This window comes from Myripristis murdjan, chromosome 4, assembly GCF_902150065.1.
Source record: "Myripristis murdjan chromosome 4, fMyrMur1.1, whole genome shotgun sequence".
Lineage (NCBI taxonomy): Eukaryota > Metazoa > Chordata > Actinopteri > Holocentriformes > Holocentridae > Myripristis > Myripristis murdjan.
In genome coordinates this window covers 12,299,776-12,322,760 of record NC_043983.1, presented here as the reverse complement: position 1 = coordinate 12,322,760, position 22,985 = coordinate 12,299,776, and the positions used below count along the sequence as shown (strand labels likewise).

General features: G+C 43.3%; 1 protein-coding gene across 1 annotated transcript in view; it reads right to left on the bottom strand.

The window, feature by feature from the left end:
* Positions 1-22,985, bottom strand: part of insrb (insulin receptor b) — an 87,324-nt gene that overhangs the window by 14,956 nt on the left and 49,383 nt on the right. Inside the window, exons 3-5 of the mRNA XM_030049282.1 lie at positions 8,138-8,346; positions 7,805-7,938; positions 154-293 (exon numbers count right to left, since the gene is read on the bottom strand). Coding sequence (XP_029905142.1) covers positions 154-293; positions 7,805-7,938; positions 8,138-8,346 — 483 coding nt within the window. The remainder of the gene's footprint in view (positions 1-153; positions 294-7,804; positions 7,939-8,137; positions 8,347-22,985) is intronic.

The following is a 22,985-nucleotide window of genomic DNA, read 5'->3' as shown; positions in this document are numbered from 1 at the left end:
AGTTTTCTTGGTTCTTTGCGTTTCAAAGAACTGATTTGAGATTAGGCACTGGCTCTGAACCAGCCCTAAAACTGGCTTGGTGGAAAAGAGGTAAGAGAGAACCAGTTCCCGTTTGTTTATTGGGCCTGTCAGCTGGTGAGGTGCTGCACTTACTCCCTCCTCGGATCTTGATGATCATGTTGCCGTTGAGTACAGTACACCCTCTCAAAGCCTGGGCTGATGTTACAGAGTCTATAGTCTTGTTCCCCACACACAGCTTGGGACACAGGCCTGCACATGGAGAACAGATCAACCTGCACAGAAAGACAGAGATGCACACAGGTTAGGTCACAGGCCCAACAACAAGATCACAGTGAATGTGGTAAGAAAAAAATGTGTGTCCGGTCTGCGTAAGAACTTGGTCATCCACCATTGCTGAATGTAAGCAGTCAGTAGCTTCCATTGCTTCAAGACAACATGTGAGGTTGCAATTTACAGAACAGCTTAGAGACACAGCCACGCACTCTTTTTGCTATTCGTTCGCATTCCTACATGGCAAGCTGACTGTCGAGACACTTTGAGACGTCAGCGAAACGTCACAGAGAAATGCCTGAACTCCCAGCAAACAACAAACTTGGTTTTCAAGAAGACAACAAGAAAATACCAAGAATGCTTCTGCGCTCAGATATGGCAGGAATGGAATGGCGAAGGAGTGAATGGAATGAAACTGGAATGCTATGTGATGGGGGATGACATGGCATTTTGAAACAGCAGGGCTAATCTTTTCAGAGAAATCTGGCTGATAATCATCTGACAAACTCTGCTCTACACACTGGGATCTGTTCTGATTATTGTACATCATATCTACTCTCATGTGCACACAAGAACAACAACACAGCAAGTTTGTGATGTGCTTATTGTTTATATTCCTTCTTTTCTGTGTTTTACCCTCTGATTGTTAAAAGCACTTCATGAGTACATTTGACTTGATTAATTAACAAATAATAAAAGTTTTCTCATACTTCTAGTTACAATTAAGTTCAGAATTCATAAATAAAGCAACAGCAACAAAATGTATGATGCCAAAATTGGTTAAACACTGGTGTCGCAGTGAGGAAAAGGCTTCTCCAGCCAAGCATCTCAAACAAGAAACAATCGACAGGACCTTTGAATCTAATGAATGAGCTGATGGATTCAGAGGCAGCTCTGTATAATTCTCTCAATTAATTTGATAAGCCCTGTAATGAATCCATAGGCTTTTAGGAGAGGAATTAGATTACGTAATCTGCTATCCACATCTGAGCCTCCCTCCTTTTACTAGCACTGAGGGAGAGGGGAGACAGCTCTCTCATCCTTTGGTTCAATTAGTTCCATTGCTTGTGCGACACACAAACTCTCTCTCTCTCTCTCTCTCTCACACACACACACACACACACACACACACAGAGGGAGAGAGAGAGAGAGAGAGAGAGAGAGAGAGAGAGAGAGAGAGAGAGGACAATCAAAGACAACAAAAACAACATGGCTGGAAAACCAGCTGCAGTTCCCAACAGGCATTGCTCTGTTTCTCTCTCTTTCTTTCTCAGGTCTGTTAGTGTTGTCCTGCAAACATACACACTTATACGCACACAGTCACACACACACGCACACACTTACACTTACACTGAGCTGTGTGGCCTTGATAGCATTGCCTTTTAGGAGTTCATTCACAAAAGCCAGGCGTAGTCTTGCAAGCAGCCAGGGACACAGCACATAGAGAAGAGGGACCTGACGCTTCATTCACAATTGAGCACTTTTTTTTTTTTTTTTTTGAAGCCCTCTCGAAAGAACATAATCCCTCTCTTTAATTCCACTTCCAGCCTTGACTTCTGCAACCACACAGGTCTGGTTTAGACATAAGCTAAAAGGCTCCAGCTTGGTCGGCAACCATGGATACCCTCAACACGTTGCCCCTGACACCCACCCCAACCCTGCAACTGAATCACACCCCAACGACCAATAACCTCCACCACGTCCTGAGCGGTGTTTCTCCGTCACTCATCCGGCCGTTAGCTGCTCATGTGGAAAACAAACAAGTGAGAGGAGCGGGGTCGGTGGGGGGAAAAGGGACACGGGGTGGGTGGGGGTCGGCGAGGTGAAGCTATGTTTTACAGAACACGACTTATTCCTGCATGAATGCTTCACTTGGGCCACTCTGATCCGAGGTGGCCGTGGAAGAAAAACAAGAGAGTTGTGTCAAAAATTTTCTAATTCCTGGAAAAACCCGATCCAGAAATGGGGTGGGGCGGTGTGAGGGGGGGCGGCTTGTGAAGAAGTCCAATCAGGCTTCCAAAACTCAGGGGTGAGGAGACAATGGCATCAAAAGACAGCCTTAACAGCCACCTATTTAAAGCAGCCCCGAAGCCCTGGGAACAGCTAACAAAGGCTGCTATTGTTCACTGCGGGGGCCACGCTAGCACTGCATGAACTGCCATTTGCTAGCTCACCCTGTTTTAATTCTGTGTTTATGCAGCTCTTATTATAATCCCCCTGCCCAGGAAACACAAGCACACACACAAACTCGTGCACACAAGCATGGCATGTGCCCGTGCAATCCCTCCAACTTTCAAAACACACTCACAACACAAAACACAAATCTTGCCCCCGAGTTCGCCCCCAAACCGGCGAGACCCTGTCGCAGACGTCGCTCTCCATAGTGACAGTGAACTCTGAATCCCAGTCGTGCTGCTCTGGTCCTTGGCCGGCCTTCCCCATCCACCCTGACAGTGCCAAATGACCCATTACACGCCCGGTTTCTCCTAGATTCCATCTTATCAAGCTCTTAATAATTCACATAAATCGGAGGCCAAATCTGCATGGTTTCCCCCCCTCATGACTTGTGACTGAGTGGAAACACTCTGTAATGACCTCTCCAAAACAACAGTGAGAAGAAAAACTCGAGCGGATACTCTGCCTCTCTCGCTCCCCCCACATGGAAAATCGTAAATTCAGCTTCTCAAACGTAACGCTCTAGTTGCAGCGTAGAAAGAGAGAATGTTTTGGGCCGTTGTATTGAAAAACAGAGACACACAGGCAGACAGGCTGGGTCCGGCGGCGGCTCTTAAAGGGACAGTGTATATCTGTCCAGCTGAACTCTGTGACTCGGGCCTCAGGGTCTGCTAGAACCATCTAGAACAGAGGCCGCAGCTGACGCTTGGGTTTGGTTTGGGCCCCGGTCCAGCGGAACCAGACCAACACACACACACACACACACACACACACACACACACACACACACACACATACAGACACAATGCCGCGCTGTCAGAGACTCCAGGAAAGATGAGCAAATGCCGTCACGGATGTTAGTAAAGGTCGAATGCCTACAGAGTGCAGCGAGCCGTCTGGAGAGACAGGGAGGGACAGGAGGAGGAGGACGGCGGAGATGCTGAGCGGGACGGCTCAATCAGGACAGATTTCAATTTCAGCTGGAAAAAAAAAAAAAAAATCTCCTTTACAGACAAAACATGATGCAAACCTCTGAGTCTCCAGCCTGGCCGTTTCTCCACCTCTGGACCGTCCATCCCTAGATCTCATCCATCCTCATCATTAAGTGTGTGTGTGTGTGTGTGTGTGTGTGTGTGTGTGTGGGTCCGTCTGGCTGTCTGGGTGGGTGATTTGTGTGTCTGGGTGTAGCCATTGCCAGCCAAGCCACTGTGATGACGCTTGCTCCTACTGAAACCAAACCATAGAAGCACAACACACACACACACACACACACCCTGATGTTGCAACTCCAGCACAATCCCAATGGAAAAGAAAAGTCTGGTATATCACATAATGCTCACACACATGCATCCATACTAAGGCACATACACACAAAGGACACCATTCTGCCTTATGCCTCAGGCTGCCTAAGCACCTGATAATCCCTGTAGGCTGGCATGTAAGAGAAAGTCTCTCACACACACGGACACACATGGACACACACAGACATACACAGATACAGAGAGAGAGAGAGAGAGAGAGAGAGAGAGAGAGAGAGGGAGGGGGAGAGAGAGTCAAGTTTGGTTGAAATGTCCTCAGCACTGTCCCCTCTGGGTGAACTAGAAGCAGCAGGGATTTATGGCATTTAATGTAGGACATAAGTGAAAAAAAAAAGCTTTTTCACTGTGTGTGTGTGTGTGTGTGTGTGTGTGTGTTATTTGCCTAATAAATACATCTATTTATACCTCTCCCTATCTGGACACAGTGGACATTTCCCCCAGACTGCACTTGGAAAAAGCAACACGGCCAAACACCTTACAGGGCCAGGCTAATGTAGTCACAAACACGTTCTGCACACACACACACACACACACACACACACACACACACACACACACACACACAAAACAAGCGTATGTACACACACAAACACACCTATACACACACACACACACACACACACACACACACCTATACACACAAATACACACATGCACGCAAAAAGTTATACCAGAAACACATAAACACCATCAATCATCCAGCAACCTGTGGCTTTTGGCACAGCAGACACCTCCAACACACAACCTGCTCTTATTAGAACAAACTCAAAGAAATGCACGGCTCTGTTCCTCTCTTTCCTCCTCCTCCTCCTCATTCACTAACGCTCTGTCTGTCCTCCAACTCCACCCTCTATTTGTAAGGTCCTCATCTCTGTCTTGATATCAGCGAAAAGCACTCCCCATCTCAGGATCGAGCCCCGCTTTACAGTAGCTCATAGTATTCACAGTATTTGGTACATAGGAGGCAGGAAGCGGAAAGAACTATCTTATTTATATAAGTTTGGTGTTTGATAACCTAAATATCCTTGAAGCATGTACGTACAATTTGACTTGTTTTTCCTGATACGTGACTTGGCAGAGAATGATGATGATTTCACTTGGGCAGCTCCTATGATGGATATTTCATCAGATTTGTCTACACGCAGAGGGACAGGGGGAGTATTTATGGGTCTGAATTCTATTTGAAAATGATGTTTTGGCCATGTTTCCCAATTCTAAGTATGTGTTTTCAAAACATGCAAGCAGGCCTGTCCTTAAAACAGCTACTGTTGCTAAGTGAGGATGCCAATAATGTTCTTCTCTCTCCTTACTACCAGCAGCATTGCTACATAGTTGTCCCCTTGCTTTTAACACATCCAGACGAAGCTGTGAACTGAAAAAGGACCAAGTGAGGTCCAGACAGCTTGTGAGATTGCTTTTACATTCAAAGTCTTACCAGGGATGAGCTGATATATCGGCAGACAACCAGCATCAGCGAATATTAGCTTTTCAAAGCAATCAATGGTATTAGTCAAATATTATTTTTATCCTGCCAATATTTGGCCAATTATGGAACTGGCATTTTGATCTTTTTTTTTTTTAAATAAATCTAGGAGTGTGTCATTTAATACAACTGTCAAATTAGCAACAGAATAAAACAATCAGTCTTTTGTTTAAAAAACAATTATGTTAAGATAAGCATTTTTGCAAAGCCTCACCTGAATTTATAACACGATTCTTACAAATATGAATATAAATATCAGCTTTTATTGGTGGGAAAATACTGGATATCTGTATCAGCTTCAAAAACGGTATTAGTGCAGCCCTAGCCCTTGATCATGACTTTTCACCAACATGAAAAGTTCTCTAAAGGACTGTGCAAACCTAGATGACACCTATATGCTCCACACATCATCCATGAAACCATAAAAACATTTTGGAGATGTACCAATTACAGCTGTATGGAAACTGCAGCTCTATTGCTGATAAACATCAATCCAATCAAATTAAGACCAAACACTTTTGTCTATGGAACAACAAACACACAGAAAATCCATAAATTCACTGTTGTGATCAAACTGCAGAGAAGAGCAAAAGGAATTTGCTTACACTTGCTGAGTTGGACAACTTTGAAAGTTGACTGAAAGACTATAACATGGAGCCCAGTTTCCTAGTGAATAATCCATTCAATAGGAAAATAACTGGCTATTAGGTGTGTAAAGACCCAATCACATTACTTCACTCCAGTGCACCCCAGCCTTACTGCCAAAACAATCAACATTTTGGATAGATTAGAAATGTTCCTCCGCTCTGTTACAAAGTCAGTTCTGCAACACATAATCCATCTGAACAACCAAAAGTAAAATAAATGTAAGCATATAAGCAGCATACTAAAATGCTGAAAAACTTTCACCGACTGCCGTGTACAAACATTTGTTCTCTCATGTCATTTTGGTAAGGCTTTTACTTTGGTTGTGACTCTATAACGACAGAGAACAGACTGAGAATGAGACTTTAAAAACACCAGGGACTCATTTAGCCCAAATGAAATTAGATTACTTCATTTGCATATGCATTGATGTCGTGTGGCATCGTGTGCCTGTATAAGACCTTTGTACTGATGATCAGCTTATTGTTATATTAGTATTAAATTACTGACACCTTGTCTTGTGTTATCAACTGATGTTTGTGCATATAGGTGTTTGTAAAGTTTTTTTTTTGTTTTGTTTTGTTTTGTTTTTTTTTACCAGTTAGTAAATGCTGTATGCAAACAAACTTAATACTTTCTAAAAAAAATAAAATAAATGTAGTTACTGTTCAAATTAACAACAGTTTATGAAGTTTTTATGCTTGTAAGCAGTTGATCAAGTGTTGCTGTCTGCCTTCCCTGGGCTGGCAGGAGCTGCTGTATCTACAGGCCTCAGTAAACCTGCCTGGACACAAAAGGGGCATCCAGGGCCTCGACAGGACACGATCACACACAGCAGGTATTTTTCCTTCCTTCACACACAATTAGCTCCCTGATGCCACTGTGTGCTTGTGTGTGTGTGTGTGTGTGTGTATAAGCGGTGTGTTGCGAAAAAGTTTGCCAACTAATGCGTACATCAACCTTAGTCCAAATCAACAGCTAAAGCACTATAATTTAGCAAACTACCAACAACTCAGTACTTAGTAAAGTACTTAAATAACATTTCAACTTAGTCAGATATTTCAGACCAAATTCATAGCAGATACTTACTGTGGATATACTTTAGATTTGACCACTTTCATGACAAAAAAATTAAGTCGTTTGAGACCCTACTCCTATTTAATGGCGAGAAACATTTATGCTTAAATTAAAAAAAAATAAATTAAGTTATTAATAATAATAAAAAAAATGCCTCCATCAAATCTGCTTTCAACAATACCAAAAGGCCGATACTGAATATTTAATAAAAATGTAATATTGTCCCCATAAGTCTAAACTTAACTTTGACCACCCTAAAAATGACACATCTAAACTACACTAAAAAATGATCACATCTAGTCTGTAATTTCACAGACAAACATCTTGAGGACCTGCATGTAATTAACAGAAGAACAGGTGATGTTTTGCCCTCTTTGCTCCTTTATTGCCACATCTAACTCACTGTCCTCTCCACAGCCCAGCTCCTCCTCCACAGGAGAAACAAGACTTTCCACAATGGAAATAAAAATACTTGTATTTCACCCTTTTTGTTTGATCAACTTCCAACTGCTGTCACTTCACCTGTGCAAATGTTATTGTGTGTGTCGAGTGTTCACAATACACTTGTACGGATGAGGTCATGGGGAATGGGTTGCTGTGGGTGACAGTTACATCTACGATCATGTAGTGACGGCCACCATCAATAAAGTGACACTGTTGATGGTGGTATCATTCTAGGACCAAGCCCATACCAAAGCGCTTTAATATTATTGTTTGTGTACACGTGTGTGTTCCTGAGTGAGTGTGCAGGTGTACACGTTGAGGGTGGTGTGTGAATGGCATATATATGTGTGTGTGTGTGTGTCAGACATACGTAGTAGAGTTGATGGTGGTGTATCCAGAAGGACACTCTGGTATGCAGGCCCCGTTATGGATGACATACTCGTGGCAGCCTGACTCCCTGTCCTGGTTCAACTTCTTTGTCTGCTTACACTGGTTGTGGAGGTCCTGGACAGAGCAACAGGGACAACACACACACACACACACACACACACGGGGAGAGAGCAAGTGAGTGTTTATATTAAATTATCTTTAAAGCTGGATAAGAATGAGTCATGTGATACACCATCTCATTTGTTATGAGTGTGTCACAGGCATTTGTGCTAATATGATGTGGGTTAACCTTGAAAATCTGCCCATAACCAACCTGACAGAAAGAGAAGCTGACACAGCGCCAGCCCCTGAAGACGTAGTATCCTGGAGGACACTTTTCCACACAGGTGTCCCCGTGCTGGAGGTTCCTGCAGGCCACGCAGCTGCTGGAGTTCCCCGGCTCTGAACAGCCGCCCAGGCACTGGTCATGGCAGCACTGGCCCTGGAGGCTGCACGCGCCGTATTTGCAGTTGTCCGTGCACACTGGAGAGAAGCAGGGAGGGAGGGAGAAAGAGAGAGGTAAGAGGTGCTTAGTATCATGTTTGATGGACGTGGACATCTGTGTCTGCAATCAATAACGCTTTATTTTGGCCCCTGGTCACAGCGACACGTGTGCACCCAGGTTGTGTTTTTACATCCGCTCATAGTCTGGTTGGTATTTGGAAACTAGTGGGAGAGCGCTGGGACTCGCCCAAGATCCACAAAAACACTCAAAAAACATACTGCTTTTACAGCAACAAGACTGCAGAGGCAAAATAAAATGAAAAAGAAAGTACCAAATAAAAAAAAAGCACTGGACCGTCTGTAGGCTTTACTTTCTGTCACTCCAGAGTAAAACCTCTCACAAAACATTAAAACAGGAAGGGGCTGACCAAAGGAAAACCCCAGGGTCAAAGTGGCCACCAAGTGGTGGTTTGCTCTGATATGAGAGCAGTGAGGGTGCACACATTAAGCTACACGTAAACTCACACACATGTGCATGCCTTCATGATACAAAGCCAAAGGTATTCTCTGCAAGGCTTTGTGGTTTTTCGATACCTTTTGATGTGTTACAGCTGTTCTTACTCTGGGAAAAAAATGAGAATAGTGTGCTGCCCACGGAAAGAATCCTGTATTTGAAAAAAAACGTTTAAATGCTTCTTATTACAAAAAAAAAAAAAAAAAAAAAAAAAAAAAAAGAGCAGAGGCAACACAACATATCAACATAAGGATGGGATCAGATGATGCACTGATAACACCAGTGTTAAAATGATCAGACCAAAACTCTTCAAATGTTTCCTGCCAACCAAGTGTAGATTAGTCACCTAATTGCTAATGGGCTCAAACTTAAACGTCATTGGCTCATGTCAAGTTTGATTTGACCTGTTGGGAATTACCACTTGGTCAAATAAGCTGAGTGTCAGTTGTGATTGGATTAGCTGTCAGATTTGACCTGTGGCCTGCAATGATCTAATGAACTAGTTGCTATTGCTTGGTCAAGGGGCAACCAACAGGACTCACTGACTGACCAACTGACTGATGGAGAGCAGGATTGGAAATCACTACTAGCCGCAAGCTCGCAAGTGTTTACTGTAGCTGGTAAGTTTGCATTAATCTACCAGCCACTTTGGAGGGTAACAGAGCATCACCTGAATGCCCAATACTATTAGAAAAAACTCCAGCAGTCAAGTGTGACAGTCATAGTTTGGGATTTACCAGCCACTCTGACTTTTAGACAACAAAGTAAGTTTCCTGCTCTTGCAAGTTTCCTGATTTTCCATTATGGATAACAGTCTTATTAACAGAGTGAAAACAAACTTGCTTATCTTGGGTGTTTTTACTATCTAATCCGTCCCATGTACAGGTCTGAGGGGAAGAGACTAAAAAATATGGAAATATAGGACAACTCTGAGTCCATATTAGATTTCCTGTCTGTGACCCTGTGTGTTAATCAGTATCTCACATCATGTCATCAGTATACTGTCAGCTTAGCCATCACACGCAAATTTAACAATAATGCTTAACGAAATAAGCAAAACTGTATGTAGGGCAAACTAAGGTCAAATACTTAGCTGTCAGTATTCTTAGCATTACTGGCAATAAAAATAATGACAAAAGCCTTTCAACAACTTATCAGAGCCCAAAATGATACGTTAAAATTGACCAGCCAAAACACACACACACACAAAAAACAAAAAACAAAAATGTATCTTGTATTGATATGAAACTGAGAAAAACAAGCAAACCTTAGTGTTTGTGAAGCAGTAAACAGCAAATAATTGGCATTTTTTCTTCATAACTATCAATCAATTAACAAAATTACAAAACAAAATAACAAAATGTGACTGTTCAGCACTACTTGGTATATTTTCAACTGCTCTGAGTCCATAATGGGTGGGGATTTAAAGCACCGAGGCAATTCAGACAATGCTGTCAGTCAAAGACAAATCTGATGAGTTGTTTTGTGTTTAAATACATGAATTACAAGCAATTCCAGATTCTTTTCACAATTTTTATATTTTATCATCAGACACTGATTCATATTCAACTAGGCAAAAAAATTCCATTTCCCGCATTGCTGTACATCAAGACATTTAAAAAAAAAAAAAAAAAAAATCAAATTCAGAGATCCACAGTTGTGGAATTCATTGAGTATGACACTGAAGTCGTTATCGTCTTTGCCAGCTTTTAGGACACAGTTAAAAATATTTCTCGATTCATCTTGAGTCTTATGTTAGATGCTTTTGTTGGCTGCTGGATCTACTTATTCTAGGTTTGTTTTTTGTTTGTTTCTTTTTTCCTCCTTCTGTTTATGCTTGTTTGTGTGTTTGTGTATGTAGATACTGTTTGTGCTGTTTGTTTGTTTAGTTTTATTTCTGATGAGAAAAGTCGTTCTTAAATTTTTGGTTTAAATAAGGGGAGGACTCTGAATAAGCCTTTTAGGCTTCTTTCCACTCAGGCACTGTAATGTACTGTACTGTCTTTTCTATTGAATGAATCTGTATCCTCATTATTGTGCAAATAAACTAAACCAAGCTAAACTGATAACCTCTATGGAACTCACTATTTTGACTAACTTGTGGGATGTTAGACTCAAAAATATCTACTACATAACACAATCAAATGATAAAAAATTTAACCAGTGTAACTATTCTTTAATTGAAGAAAAATGAGTTGAAGACAAAAAAAAAAAAAAAAAACATTTAGTAGGGGCACTTTGTACCAGCCTTCAAGGGATACCACATCTGTGAGGACATCACATGAGCTCTCACTGCCACGGAAACAGCTAGGACCCCTCTCCTGCATGGGAGGGCTGCCCATCGTGCTGCCTGAGTAAAAGCTGAGAGGACAGACAGGGCCGTGGCTGTGGAGATTTAGGATAAGGGGCCTGAAGGAGCAACAAGGAGAGGGAGGATGGGCGGCAAAACAGAGAGAGAGAAAGAGAGAAGACAAGTAAGGTAGAACAATACACCATCTCCGACCTTCTGAGATAGTTCATGCAGGGGTCTCTCTCTGTCTCTCTCTCTCCAACTCTTGATCACTCCTCTACATTTTCTTTACCATGAGCTGGAGAGCCTGCCCTCACAAGAAAAAAATGCATAGCTCTTTCTTCTCCAGCCCTCCCCCCTCTCTCCTGTCTGCTGTGTGTGTACATGCTGTGACCACCCATCGCCATTCCATTACGGAGCAGAGAGAGCTGAGGCACACTCCTGATCCAGCTCCAGCTGGAAATCCATGCCAGAGTGCTGCTCCGGCCCCAGATCCACCCTCAGCTTCAGCCAATGTGTTTGCTGGCTGGGGGAGGCAGCCATTCAATGGCCTCCTCCATGTCGGGAGGAGAGACGCCCAGGGTTAACCCTGGCCTCACTGGGGCAGACAGGGGGCAGACACGGCCAAGGAACCAGCGTACCAGGGAAGATACTACTGGATCCACTGCTGCTGCTTTGGGTGAAAAAGATCAAGTTTGAGACTGGAGGCAGGCCAATAGATGAAGCGAGTAAATCAGCCTTTTGCTGATTGCAATGAATATAGGGCTAGAAAGCAGGAAATGTGCATAGTTGTTTACATATGAGGTATAAAAATAAAAACAGGAGGCAAATCAATGTATTGCCCAGATATTATCCTTTCTTCTTCTCTCAGTGTAAAGGGTTTTTATCCTCAGGGGTATATTTACCACTTCCCCTCTCCTGCTTCAATCATATCCCAGCACAGCACTCTCAGCAGGAGTACTACAGTAGCATGGCGCTAGCACCACTGCTGCAGCAGCGTTATTCCCATTCTGCTCACGCTAGAGCTGAGCTACACAAGCTAGCTTCTCTGGCAAACACACTCCAGTCAGCTAACTCATTCATTCATCCCCTCCTCCTCCTCCTCCTCCTCCTCCTCCTCCACTGTGCTCCTCTCCATTCTCTCCTCCTCCTCTCCTCTCCAGCCTCAGCCTGCCTTGCACCACTATCTCTCTCTCTATCTGCCTGCCTGCCTTTCTAGGCCACTCTGCCCCTCCCACTTTCATTCATACAACGCCTTGTTTTGTTTTCATGCTGGGTGGATGGGGGGATGGAGAGACGGATGGAGGATGATTTCACTCGTGCTTCCACAACAAGAGGAGGAGGAGGAGGCAGCAGCATCCTGGAGAGCTCATCTCTCATTAAGCTAAACATGCACACATGCGTGCAAACCTCACTGTGTCATTCAATAATTCGCTCACTGCTTCCCTAAACACATACAGTTCCAGTAAGGGCTTTAAATGCAAAGCCTGATCAAAGGTGTGCCGTGTTTACCTTTCATTTGGCTGTGGTAGTAAAGAGCCCTGGCTGCTCAGTCCCCAGGGAAGGAACATGGGAGAGGCTGGGCAGCCAATAGCGCGCAGCCACACACGGCAACACTTCCTGCTCTTACACATAAAACCTCCCCTTTAATTGGTAGTGTTGTCTACAGGCAAAGCGCTGGGAACAATAACAAACACGTTTTTACCCTAGAGCCATTTACTCAGGAGCACGCACACATACACTCACGCACCCTCTCCCACGCACGCATGCGCACGCACACACACACACACACACACACACACACATACACACACAGCTGCTGGATTCACATTTACTATATTTGGCTACGGTGGGAGTCCTAAGCTTCAAAAGCTTTGCTATAAATGCTTCTAGTGATCTGATGTTAGACATTCACCCTGAGAGACTAAAGGAGAGAGAGAGAGAGAGAGAGAGAGAGAGAGAAGGGGGAGAGAGGGGGAAAGAGAGAGGGGGGAGGGGAAACAGTGTAAACAAAAACACACAGATCCCTGGGAGAGAGGGAGGAGAGGGAGTGTTGCTGTCGTCACCAGTGTCAAAATACATGCTAGCATGCACGCACACACAACCCACACAGCAAGGCAAAGGTCTGCTTCTGTTGACTTCATTTGGCAGTATTGATAAGTGTGACAAAACAATGTAATCACCAGGATGGCCAGGCAGGAGGGGGACTGAGGAGGGAGGGAAGAACGGGAACAAGGTGATTGCAGTAAGAGAGCGAAAGATAAGGGCAGGAGTTGAGAGCAAAAGTAAGCAAGGTGAGGTGGAATGAAGAGAAGGGAAAGAGCAGAAATTATGTGACAGGGCTCATACACATTTTCCATTTTCCATTCCAATATTCCACAAACTTCCCAGACCTTAAAAGCAGTCTGTGTAGAATTTTCACTTTCGTCATGCCTACAGTCCCCTCAGTAGGTCAAAAGATGTGGTGGAGGGATCAACTAACAATGTATTCATTCTACACTTATTATTATGGTCTAGGCTGTGCCATATGGAAAACATTCTCTATCAAAATATAGATAATTTCATATCTTGATAACAAGATATATCACAACATAGTTTGCTTTTTGTAACTTTGATAAGAAAAAATTGTATATACAAAATCAGGGCGTCCCAGTGCCTCAATGTGTAGGGCACTTACCAATACTATGGCTAAGTTACAGTGGCTTTGGTTTGAATCTGGCCCAGACCCTTTGCTGAATGTCATCCGCTCTCTCCCTCCCTCTGTTTTTCCTGTCTCTCTCCACTGTGACTGTTTAATAAACCAGACAAGACCAAAAACAAATCACAAAAATGAATGAATGAATAAATAATAAATAAATAAAACAAACACAGGTCATGACTACTTTTTGATAAGTAGCTTTACAAACTCAATACAAATGAAAGGCACGTTCTCTTTTGTCCTTTTATTTGGAAGTGACATTGAACAGTACTGATGTTTACGTTTTCTTTTAGCACTTGCTTTCCGTTGGCTCACATCTTTAGCCTCTCCCTGTCTGGCCTTTCATGGTTCTTCTGTCAATGGTGGGAGAGGTTTGTTGTGTCGGAGTCGGACGTGGGAACCGCTGCACAGCATATTTGGTGAACACTGTTTTCTGGTCGGTGTCAGACTTATGTCAAAGCCATGTCCCAAAGACAGTACAAGTGCCTCATCTTGTCTCGATCGGGCTCAGGCCTGCTCTGCACCCGAGTTTTGTGGGGAGTTTCGTTCTGTGTCATGCTCCTCCAAGTTTGTTTGTTATTTGAGCCCACGTGTGGTAATGGTGCATTCAAGACAAGTAGGAACTCCAACTCAGTGACGAAAAATACTGCCATGAAGCAGCTTTCGTGACAACGGCAGGCGAGGAAGATCCCTATTGATAGACATTTTTCTCTAATCCCATGATATATTGTCATATTACACAGCCCTATTGTGGTCCCCTGTATTAACTGAATGTATTTTTATGGGCCATAAAAAAAGCTCTTGCCCTAAAGCTCGAGACCCTCCCACCTTTTATAGCTGTCCAGGCTAAACCAACTCTGCATCCTCCAACGACTGATGTGTAATGTAAAATATGGCACACCAGCAGGTTATAAGACTGGAAAACTTTGGGTATGCTTCTCAAATTCAGGTCATAAAAATGATCAACATTGGTATTACTACTGAAAGGAAGAGGAACCTGAGGCAGAACAAAACACTTAAACATGATGCCAAGTTGGCTGCAAAGCTAACCGAGGTATGCTATGCTGTTACGCTGACTGAAAATGTAAGATTTTAACATCATGAGCCATTGCAGTGTTTCACATTGAGCGGTGCTGTATTATGCATGTTTCCTGTAACACTATTACACAAGTTATGTCACATAGCCTTGAGTAATTTCTGCAGGTCCTGTCATGAACAAACGTCTCCTAACCGGCCTCATGTTGTCAGTGTTGAACCGTGAGAACTGATTGCGTTTCTTTCTCTCAATGAGGTGGCGTGTATGTCCCGCTTAGAAGGGGGGTTGCAGATGGTTTCATCTTTGTTTCGATTCATCATTTATCTTTGTACCAACTGGAGGTGCAGTTTTAAAAACTTGAGAAATACTGGGGGCAAAGCTACATAAAATGGTCAATTACACACATATCTAGACAGAAAAAAAACCTTTGTGAGGAGAAAATGATTAATCTTTTTCCATACTTTTCCTAACACACATAAGAGGATGAAAAGTGAAGTATATACAGCCATACCCTTCCTTTCATTCTCTCTCACAGCCACTCCCTCTTAAGCTTATTGACACACAGATAAAGAGCAGCCATTATGCAAGCAACTCTGCAAACAGCGGAGGCAGGAGAACCCGAGGTGTGAGTGTCTGTCTGTTTCTGTTTGTCTGTATGTCTATATTATGCAGTTGGACAGGTAAAAAAAAAAAAAAAAAAGTGTGTTTCAAGTGTGTGTGCCCATGAATAACAGGGCATTTCATTGTTGTTAAAGAGATGCCTGGGGCCACAGACTAGTTGATTTGATGAAGAGAAATGGTAGCAAAAGGACAAACAGCCTCAAGCCAACACATTCTGAACATCACCAGTCCTGCCAACAAAGAACACACACACACACACACACACACACACACACACACAGCCTCCGGGTACATGCCAGCCCTTCTTCATACCTATTAGCATTACAGATATATTCATTTTTATCATTTCAGAGTCTAATGAAAAATTGTCTTAACTTTCACCATGACAGTTTAGATACAACATAAAAAATAATAGTTTGGATAGGAATCTGCAAGAGAAGGATCTTTGTCTGTTTTTCCAGACTTTCTTTACTCAATTTGTATGAGATTGAAATGAACAACCAAGTGAAAAGGACTAAGATGGGAAGAAGGAAGCAAATAAAATGCCATGAGGAGAGGGGAAATGTATACGTGCAATAGCTCCAGCAACACTGTGAGACACACGGTTAAAAAATATTTTCTAGGAGCACGTTTCTCCTGTGTGATGAAAGCAACAATATGGAGGCAAGTGCTTGGATGCCGCTGGCCTCCAGTGTTTCCCCACGATTAGCCCAGTGTGTATCTGCTCTCAAATTAACCAAGTATTGTGTTAACTGTGGGAGAACAGCCTGAGAGGGGAGTTCTCCACCAATCACCACATCTCCTTTTCATTCTATCAGCTGTAATCCTGTTGAGCTTAGCTGTCACCAAGACAATGATGACCATGACGCTCTGCGGTGTCTCTTTACACAGTGTGTATGACTCACACACTGACGCTTGAATCCAAAATGGTAAATGTTTGGATAAGACATTTATGCGTGTCCATGTGGTCTTATGCAGAGGAGGTTTATTCACGGACTGAGGGGCGACCTCTGTATGACACGCACACACACACAACACTCAGTAATGAGATTGGGTCGGTCACTATGCCAGGACATTTACTGTAATGGTTTACGTCAATGTGTCACAGTGATCTGATCGAGACACACACACACTCACACAAACGTAGACAATAGGCATATGTCAAACAGCATTTGTAAATACTCGTGTTTTGCATTAGTTGAGGAAAATACCACGAGGGATTTGCCACATAGGACAGGAGAATTAGTGTCCAACAGTGTAGAAAATCATAAGAAATTGTTTTAAGTCACATTAATATAGGTTTGTGTGTGTGTGTGTGTGTGACCCTATATGGACAACATCAAACACCACTGCACACAAACAGCAGTAAGTCGATCCATGAATCTTTGAAGATAAACCTGTATCAGAAAACATTCTTAAACAGAAATTACATTACACGAGCACTGTGACTGGAGCTTTCCTATTGATTTTCAGTATCTGTTCGTGTGTGTTTGTGTGTGTTTTTGTCCTGTTAACTAAATGACCCTGACTTTATTGGGTTACTGAGGGTTGGATTGAGTTGAAAGAGACCAGGGCCTCACACACACACACACACACACACACAGTTCATGCAGGGGTCTCTCTGTCCCTTGTAATCGCTCCACTAAATCTTCTTTACTCCGAGCTAGTAAAGCGCCCCCCACCCACCCACACACTCATACACACACCCATACACACACCTTTGTAAGCAGGTTAAGTGGGTGAAAATGTCATGGTTACTTGTAGACATCATACTCATAGAAAGTGATGGGCACTGGCAGGGACATTATGATTCAATTCAAATCGATTCCTGGAGGTCATCAACTTATTTCGCTGTGATGCTGGGTTCTCCTGACCATGAATATATTTACTAACACACAGACACAGACACAGACACAGACACACACACACACACACACACACACACACACACACACACACACACACACACACACACACACACACACACGAAGTATACACACATACATTTTAAAAGCTTTATTTTCAACCTGTAAAACTATAATTTCCCAACTGCATAATCTCATAGCTCCCCCAACATGTCTATTTATTATTTACATAAATGTCATCAATCCCCCATATAGAACAGGTGGACCCATTCATTTCAATGGCAAAGCTCCAACAGATGTGTACATGTACAGAATCTAAAATGAACCCTAATTATATCTTTGATGGTTCCTGCTGTCCACAGACTGGAAAATGATGAGTCTTAATGACTTTGTCATATATAATGGACTCAGAAAGAGGCTAGTGGAATCAAGCTAGCTATACCTCAAAAAAGGGGCTGGGCATCATATTGATATTATATTGATATTATGATGCACGACTAGATAATGTCTGGGACTGTTTGTATCAGAATATTGTGATATGGCATAAGTGTTGTTTTTTCCTGGTTTTAAAGGCTGAATTACAGTAAAAGGATACAATTTTATGAACTTGTTAGACTTGTCGGCTGCGTCGTCATCATATCCATATTAATAACAACAATCTATCAAAAACCTCACATGTAATTACCTCAGGAAAGCACCAGTGGTCATCTCTATGATATCTATATTGTACACTGTTAAAGATATTGTGATATTTGATTTGGTCAATATTGCCCAGGCTTAATTCATAAAGGATTAAGGTGGCTATTATGACCAAAACTAAAATTAAAATTAATTCATACAGGGAAGTTTGACTTGAGCATACACACTCTTTTCTGGCAGGGTTCTTCTTCATTCACACACAGTTACACACACACCACATCTGGCAGCTGCCTAGTGTAACAACTACTGCTGGCCACTAAAGCTCCTTAAGGGCAATTGGAGGTTTGTTGCCTTGCTAAAGGGCATCCCAGCAGCAGCTGTTAGGTGAGGGTACAGTTTATTATTCACTTCCACTACCCAGATGATCCCAGCTGACACAGGATTCAAACTGACAACCTTCTGATCACGAGAGCACTTCTCACATTCCCAGGCTACATTTGCCCTTAGCAGTAAATATTTTCATGCAAAGAGTAGAAGAAAATAGTTTTTTATGTAACAGTACGTCTCAACTGATTGGCAGAGGGACACCACGCGATCCAGTACCAATACATGTATCCATACACACACAAAAACACACACATGCATGTAGACACACACACACACACACACACATATGCGCACACTCACTGAAAGGGTGAATGTGGCTTAATGAATATGGTTTTGCTCCCTCCTTTGTCTGTCTGTCTGTTCATTGATTTGCTTGCCTGTGTCTTCCTGTGTACTGGCCAGCCCTGCCAACACGTGATAGGCCCATCCCGTTGCCATGGAGATGAGCCAAGACACAGACTGTCTGCAGTAATTAGCAGCTCGCTCCTAACAGGCATTTTCGTAGATTCCCCTCCAGACATCATTTGTGTCTTGTCGTTCTTCTCCTAAAGCCACACACTTTCCATCTCTCTCCTCACTCTATCCCTTTCAGCTTTCTACCGCTCTCCCATTTCACTCTCTTCATCCCCTCAGCCGTCTCCTCCTTCCTGCCTCCTCCTCTGCTCCTTTTGACCCTCCCTTGCCCCCCCCCCCCAGCCACAGAGTCTAGCCCCAGGTGACAGATCTGCTCCTCCAGAAAGCCACAGCCACTAGATCTCATTACAGACGCTCAGGATGGGGCTAAAATCAATATGTCCCACTGATGGCTGCCCTCACCACTCCCTTACTGTCCTCTCCTAAAAAACATCCGCTCTTACTCCCCTCTCTATGCCTCCCTCTTGGCCTCCCACCCAGTCATTCTCCCCTCTTCATCCCGCTGTTCAATGCTCCACTCGCCTTCTCATCTCCTTTCCTTACCTCCCTCTCCATCCTTCCTCGCCTCCTTAATTTTGTCACACTGCCACCAGCCGCAGCATACTGCTGGCTGCACTTTTTATGACATCTAGACACAAACAAAATACACAAAAAACAGACGGGCCTGTAACAGCACACACACACACTTACCCAGACACTACTGCAGTCAACACACTCTTCACACATGCACAGAAAGGCCAAAATACACCTGTACACATAGTCATGGACTCAACACTCTCTTTGAGTCCCTCTCTCTCACACACAGATACACATCCACATCCACACACACACACACACTTGCAGAGGTCCAGCATGTTTTGCTGACTGGGCGGTTTGGTGACAGCGGGAAGGTGATGGAGAGAGGCGGCTGGTGAACATCCATCTAGTGAACAAGACGCCTGCATCACCAACCTCATGATCTGCCTTCACAGCACCAACACTCAGAATCACTCACACACACACACACACTAACACAGAGGTAGTGGGTACACAATCATATTAGGGCTCCACAATTAATCGCAATATTATCAAAATTGCAATATGGCAAACTGCAACATCAAAATTGCAGGAGCCACATTTTTAGGGTAAAATGTGTGACAAAATGCTGTGAGCAATGAAGTATTGTGGTGCAACACAGATTCCTACTAAAATTGGGAATCATACTGTATTCACAATGTCTGTCAAAATAACTGCAGTATGATTTTTTTTTTTTTTACACCGTATCATTCAGCCCAACTGTGTATGCACCAAGAAAGGGAGCGGGTAGACACAAACACTCGCCACCCTCTATCAAACAAACACCCTTTACTTCAGCGAGTCAACAAAAGCCCAGCACCAGGAGCGGGCTGCTGTCAGGTCAAGCAGTCAGGCATTCTTTATGGCTTTCTCTAAAGACTCTGCATCTTCTTCACACAAGCCGGGTCAGTGCGGATTTCAACTCCTTGTCAAGTCAGTGGTACGCCTGGAGTGACACGCACATCAAATACTGTGGACTGGATTTGGAGATAATCGGCGCCATTGATTCCACTGCGGTTCTGGGCTGGCTAAAATGATGTTTAACAGGGGAACAGGGATTCCTGCTTTTTATTTTTGTCCAATCATCTCCTGTGTTTCCCATAAGCAGTCCAACTAGCCAATGAACACACGGGATGATGCCCGTCAATACCCCACCTATTTTTTTTTTAACATCACCCTAAATGGAGCTTGGCTGAAGCAAATTTTCAGTGGGTTTTTCTTGACCATGATTCCCACTTGACCAAGGCTTCAGGCAGACTTTTCTCCTGTCAGCCCAAATGAAATGATCTGAGGGGAAAAGTCTGGCTACACAAGACGACTGCAGTTCCAACTTCTAGCATGTCACACAGAGGAAATTAAATGCCCAAATTAAATGACATTAAACATTACTTTCTGTCTACCACATACCAGCCCTACACACACACACACACACGCACACAGACACACGCGCACACACACAGAGCTGCAGACAGTGATTTGACATCTTTAACTGGGCACTTGTAAGTGCAGTTTTATGGATTGCAGTTGTGCTTAGATAAATACCCCGCCTCATCTGGGTAATTTAATCAGTGGCACTGAGCGGCGGCCCAGTCATGACTAAGGTGTTTTTAAGCCTTCCCTTTCTGCCTCAATGGCCCATTATCTCCTCATATTAGCCACAGAAAGAGGGAGAGAGGGAGAACTCAAGTCACCCTCTCTCTGTCCTCAGTCGACACCCAGAAAATGTTTATCAAAGGGCTGATTGTCATGCATTCTCTCTTTCTCTTCTTTTCCTCCCTCACTCCATCCTTCTCTCTTTCCTGTCCCTCTATCTCTTGCTCTCTCCTGGTCTCCTTGTATTTCGGGGGCTTTGAGTTCAGATGGCCAGCGAGACCAGGACGAAGATTCAGCACTGCCAGACCAAACAGTGGGCTCCCTAACGAGCGCCAAACCCCAGAACACCGCCCAGATTGAGCGCTAAGACTTTCTACTATCTTCAGCTAGCCTGTGAAAGCACTAAGACCAAGTTCCCCTTGGAATACCTCTCTGCTCAGGGGCAAAATTCAAAGTGAATGAAGATTTGTGGAATTTTTATTGGGCTCCTCTCACATCTAAACCAAACTGACATGCTGATAAGTGAGGAGCTAATAGTAGAGACACACAGACACAGATAAAGACATAGCAACAAGCACACGGGCAAATGTGAGGACAAATACGGCAGCACAGGGAGAGGAAATCAATCCCCTCACGTAAACACAAACAAAGTCTCTCAGAAACAACAGCCAGGGAGACGAGTAGATAAACAAGAGAACCGCACAGACACAAATAAACCTAACCCCCTTCCTCTTTAACGCAGACCCACAGGCTCACACACAGGCTTGGTGCTCCTGTCTTTCTGCGGGCTGGCCAGCTGTACTAAGCAGCAGGCACAGTGTTGGGACTGGGGCGGGAAGGCTGCAGTGCAGATGCTATCTGCCCTATTTCATATTCACAGCATAGCACTAAGCAGAGCAAAGCTATGGTACAGACACACACACACAAATACACAAACATACACGCACACACACGCATGCATGCATGCATGCACGCACAACAGAGCAGCTGGTGGCCAGAGAACCAGGAACATAGCTAGATGTCAAAAAAAAAAAAAAAAAAAAAAAAAAAAAAAAAAAAAAAAAAAAAAAACTTTTAGTGCTCCATGATCACTATCTGATGATATCTTATATATTTCTAAAGAATTTTCCAAGTATTGAGACGTATGAAAAATCTTCCAAATTTTGGACTCTTTTAAGTGTAACATAAATATTCATTGTTTTATTATATAGACAGGAAAACAAGATAAACATTAAGGGTATTTCACCACAGACATTCAATTTTAAGTACTTGTATTTGTAACAACATCAAAACATTTCCAATATGATCTTGAACTTGCAGGGTCAGGTCGTCCAGCAGACCCACACACATAACATCAGGTCTTGTTTACAACAGCAGCACACACTAGCGAATTAACACTGATGCAGGACCATCTTATATACAGCATGTGGCAAACCTGAAATCACATTTACTGATTATTCTTAGCATATGCACTCCCTGGAGATGAAGTAGGGCTTGCCAAACCAGGACAATTCACACACTGTCAGTCACAACTGTTAATTAAATTGACTTGGAAACAAATTCCTATGATAATCTTTATTACCTGGCATGCAGCTATGATAAAACCAAGCATAAAAATAACTACAAATAATATCTGTCCCACTGATCACCAACAAGGGTCTAAGCATGTCAGTTTTATCAGCCATTTAATTAGGGACGCATGATTTTTTAAAATGTGGCCAGATGTCATTTTAATAATACTCAATGCTCCCTGTACCAAGACAAATTTGAACATGCTCCCCCCATCTGTCTCCACCCACCTATCTCTAACCCTCCCCCTCCCTTCTTATCCCAAACAGCCTCAGGAAGGCCAGTTAGGAAGGGAGGAAGGAGGGAAACTCTCCATCATACACAGGAGAAACAGGCCTGTCAAGAGGTCAAGCATAAACACTGCCTCATCTCATGTGCACAACATACACAAAAGATACAGTACACAGGTCACATGTTTCAGACACATGCAGTTGTACTATGGTCCTTTGTTCTGGGTCAAGCAGCCCTCCCTTCCTGCGCCTCAACCCCTGACCCCT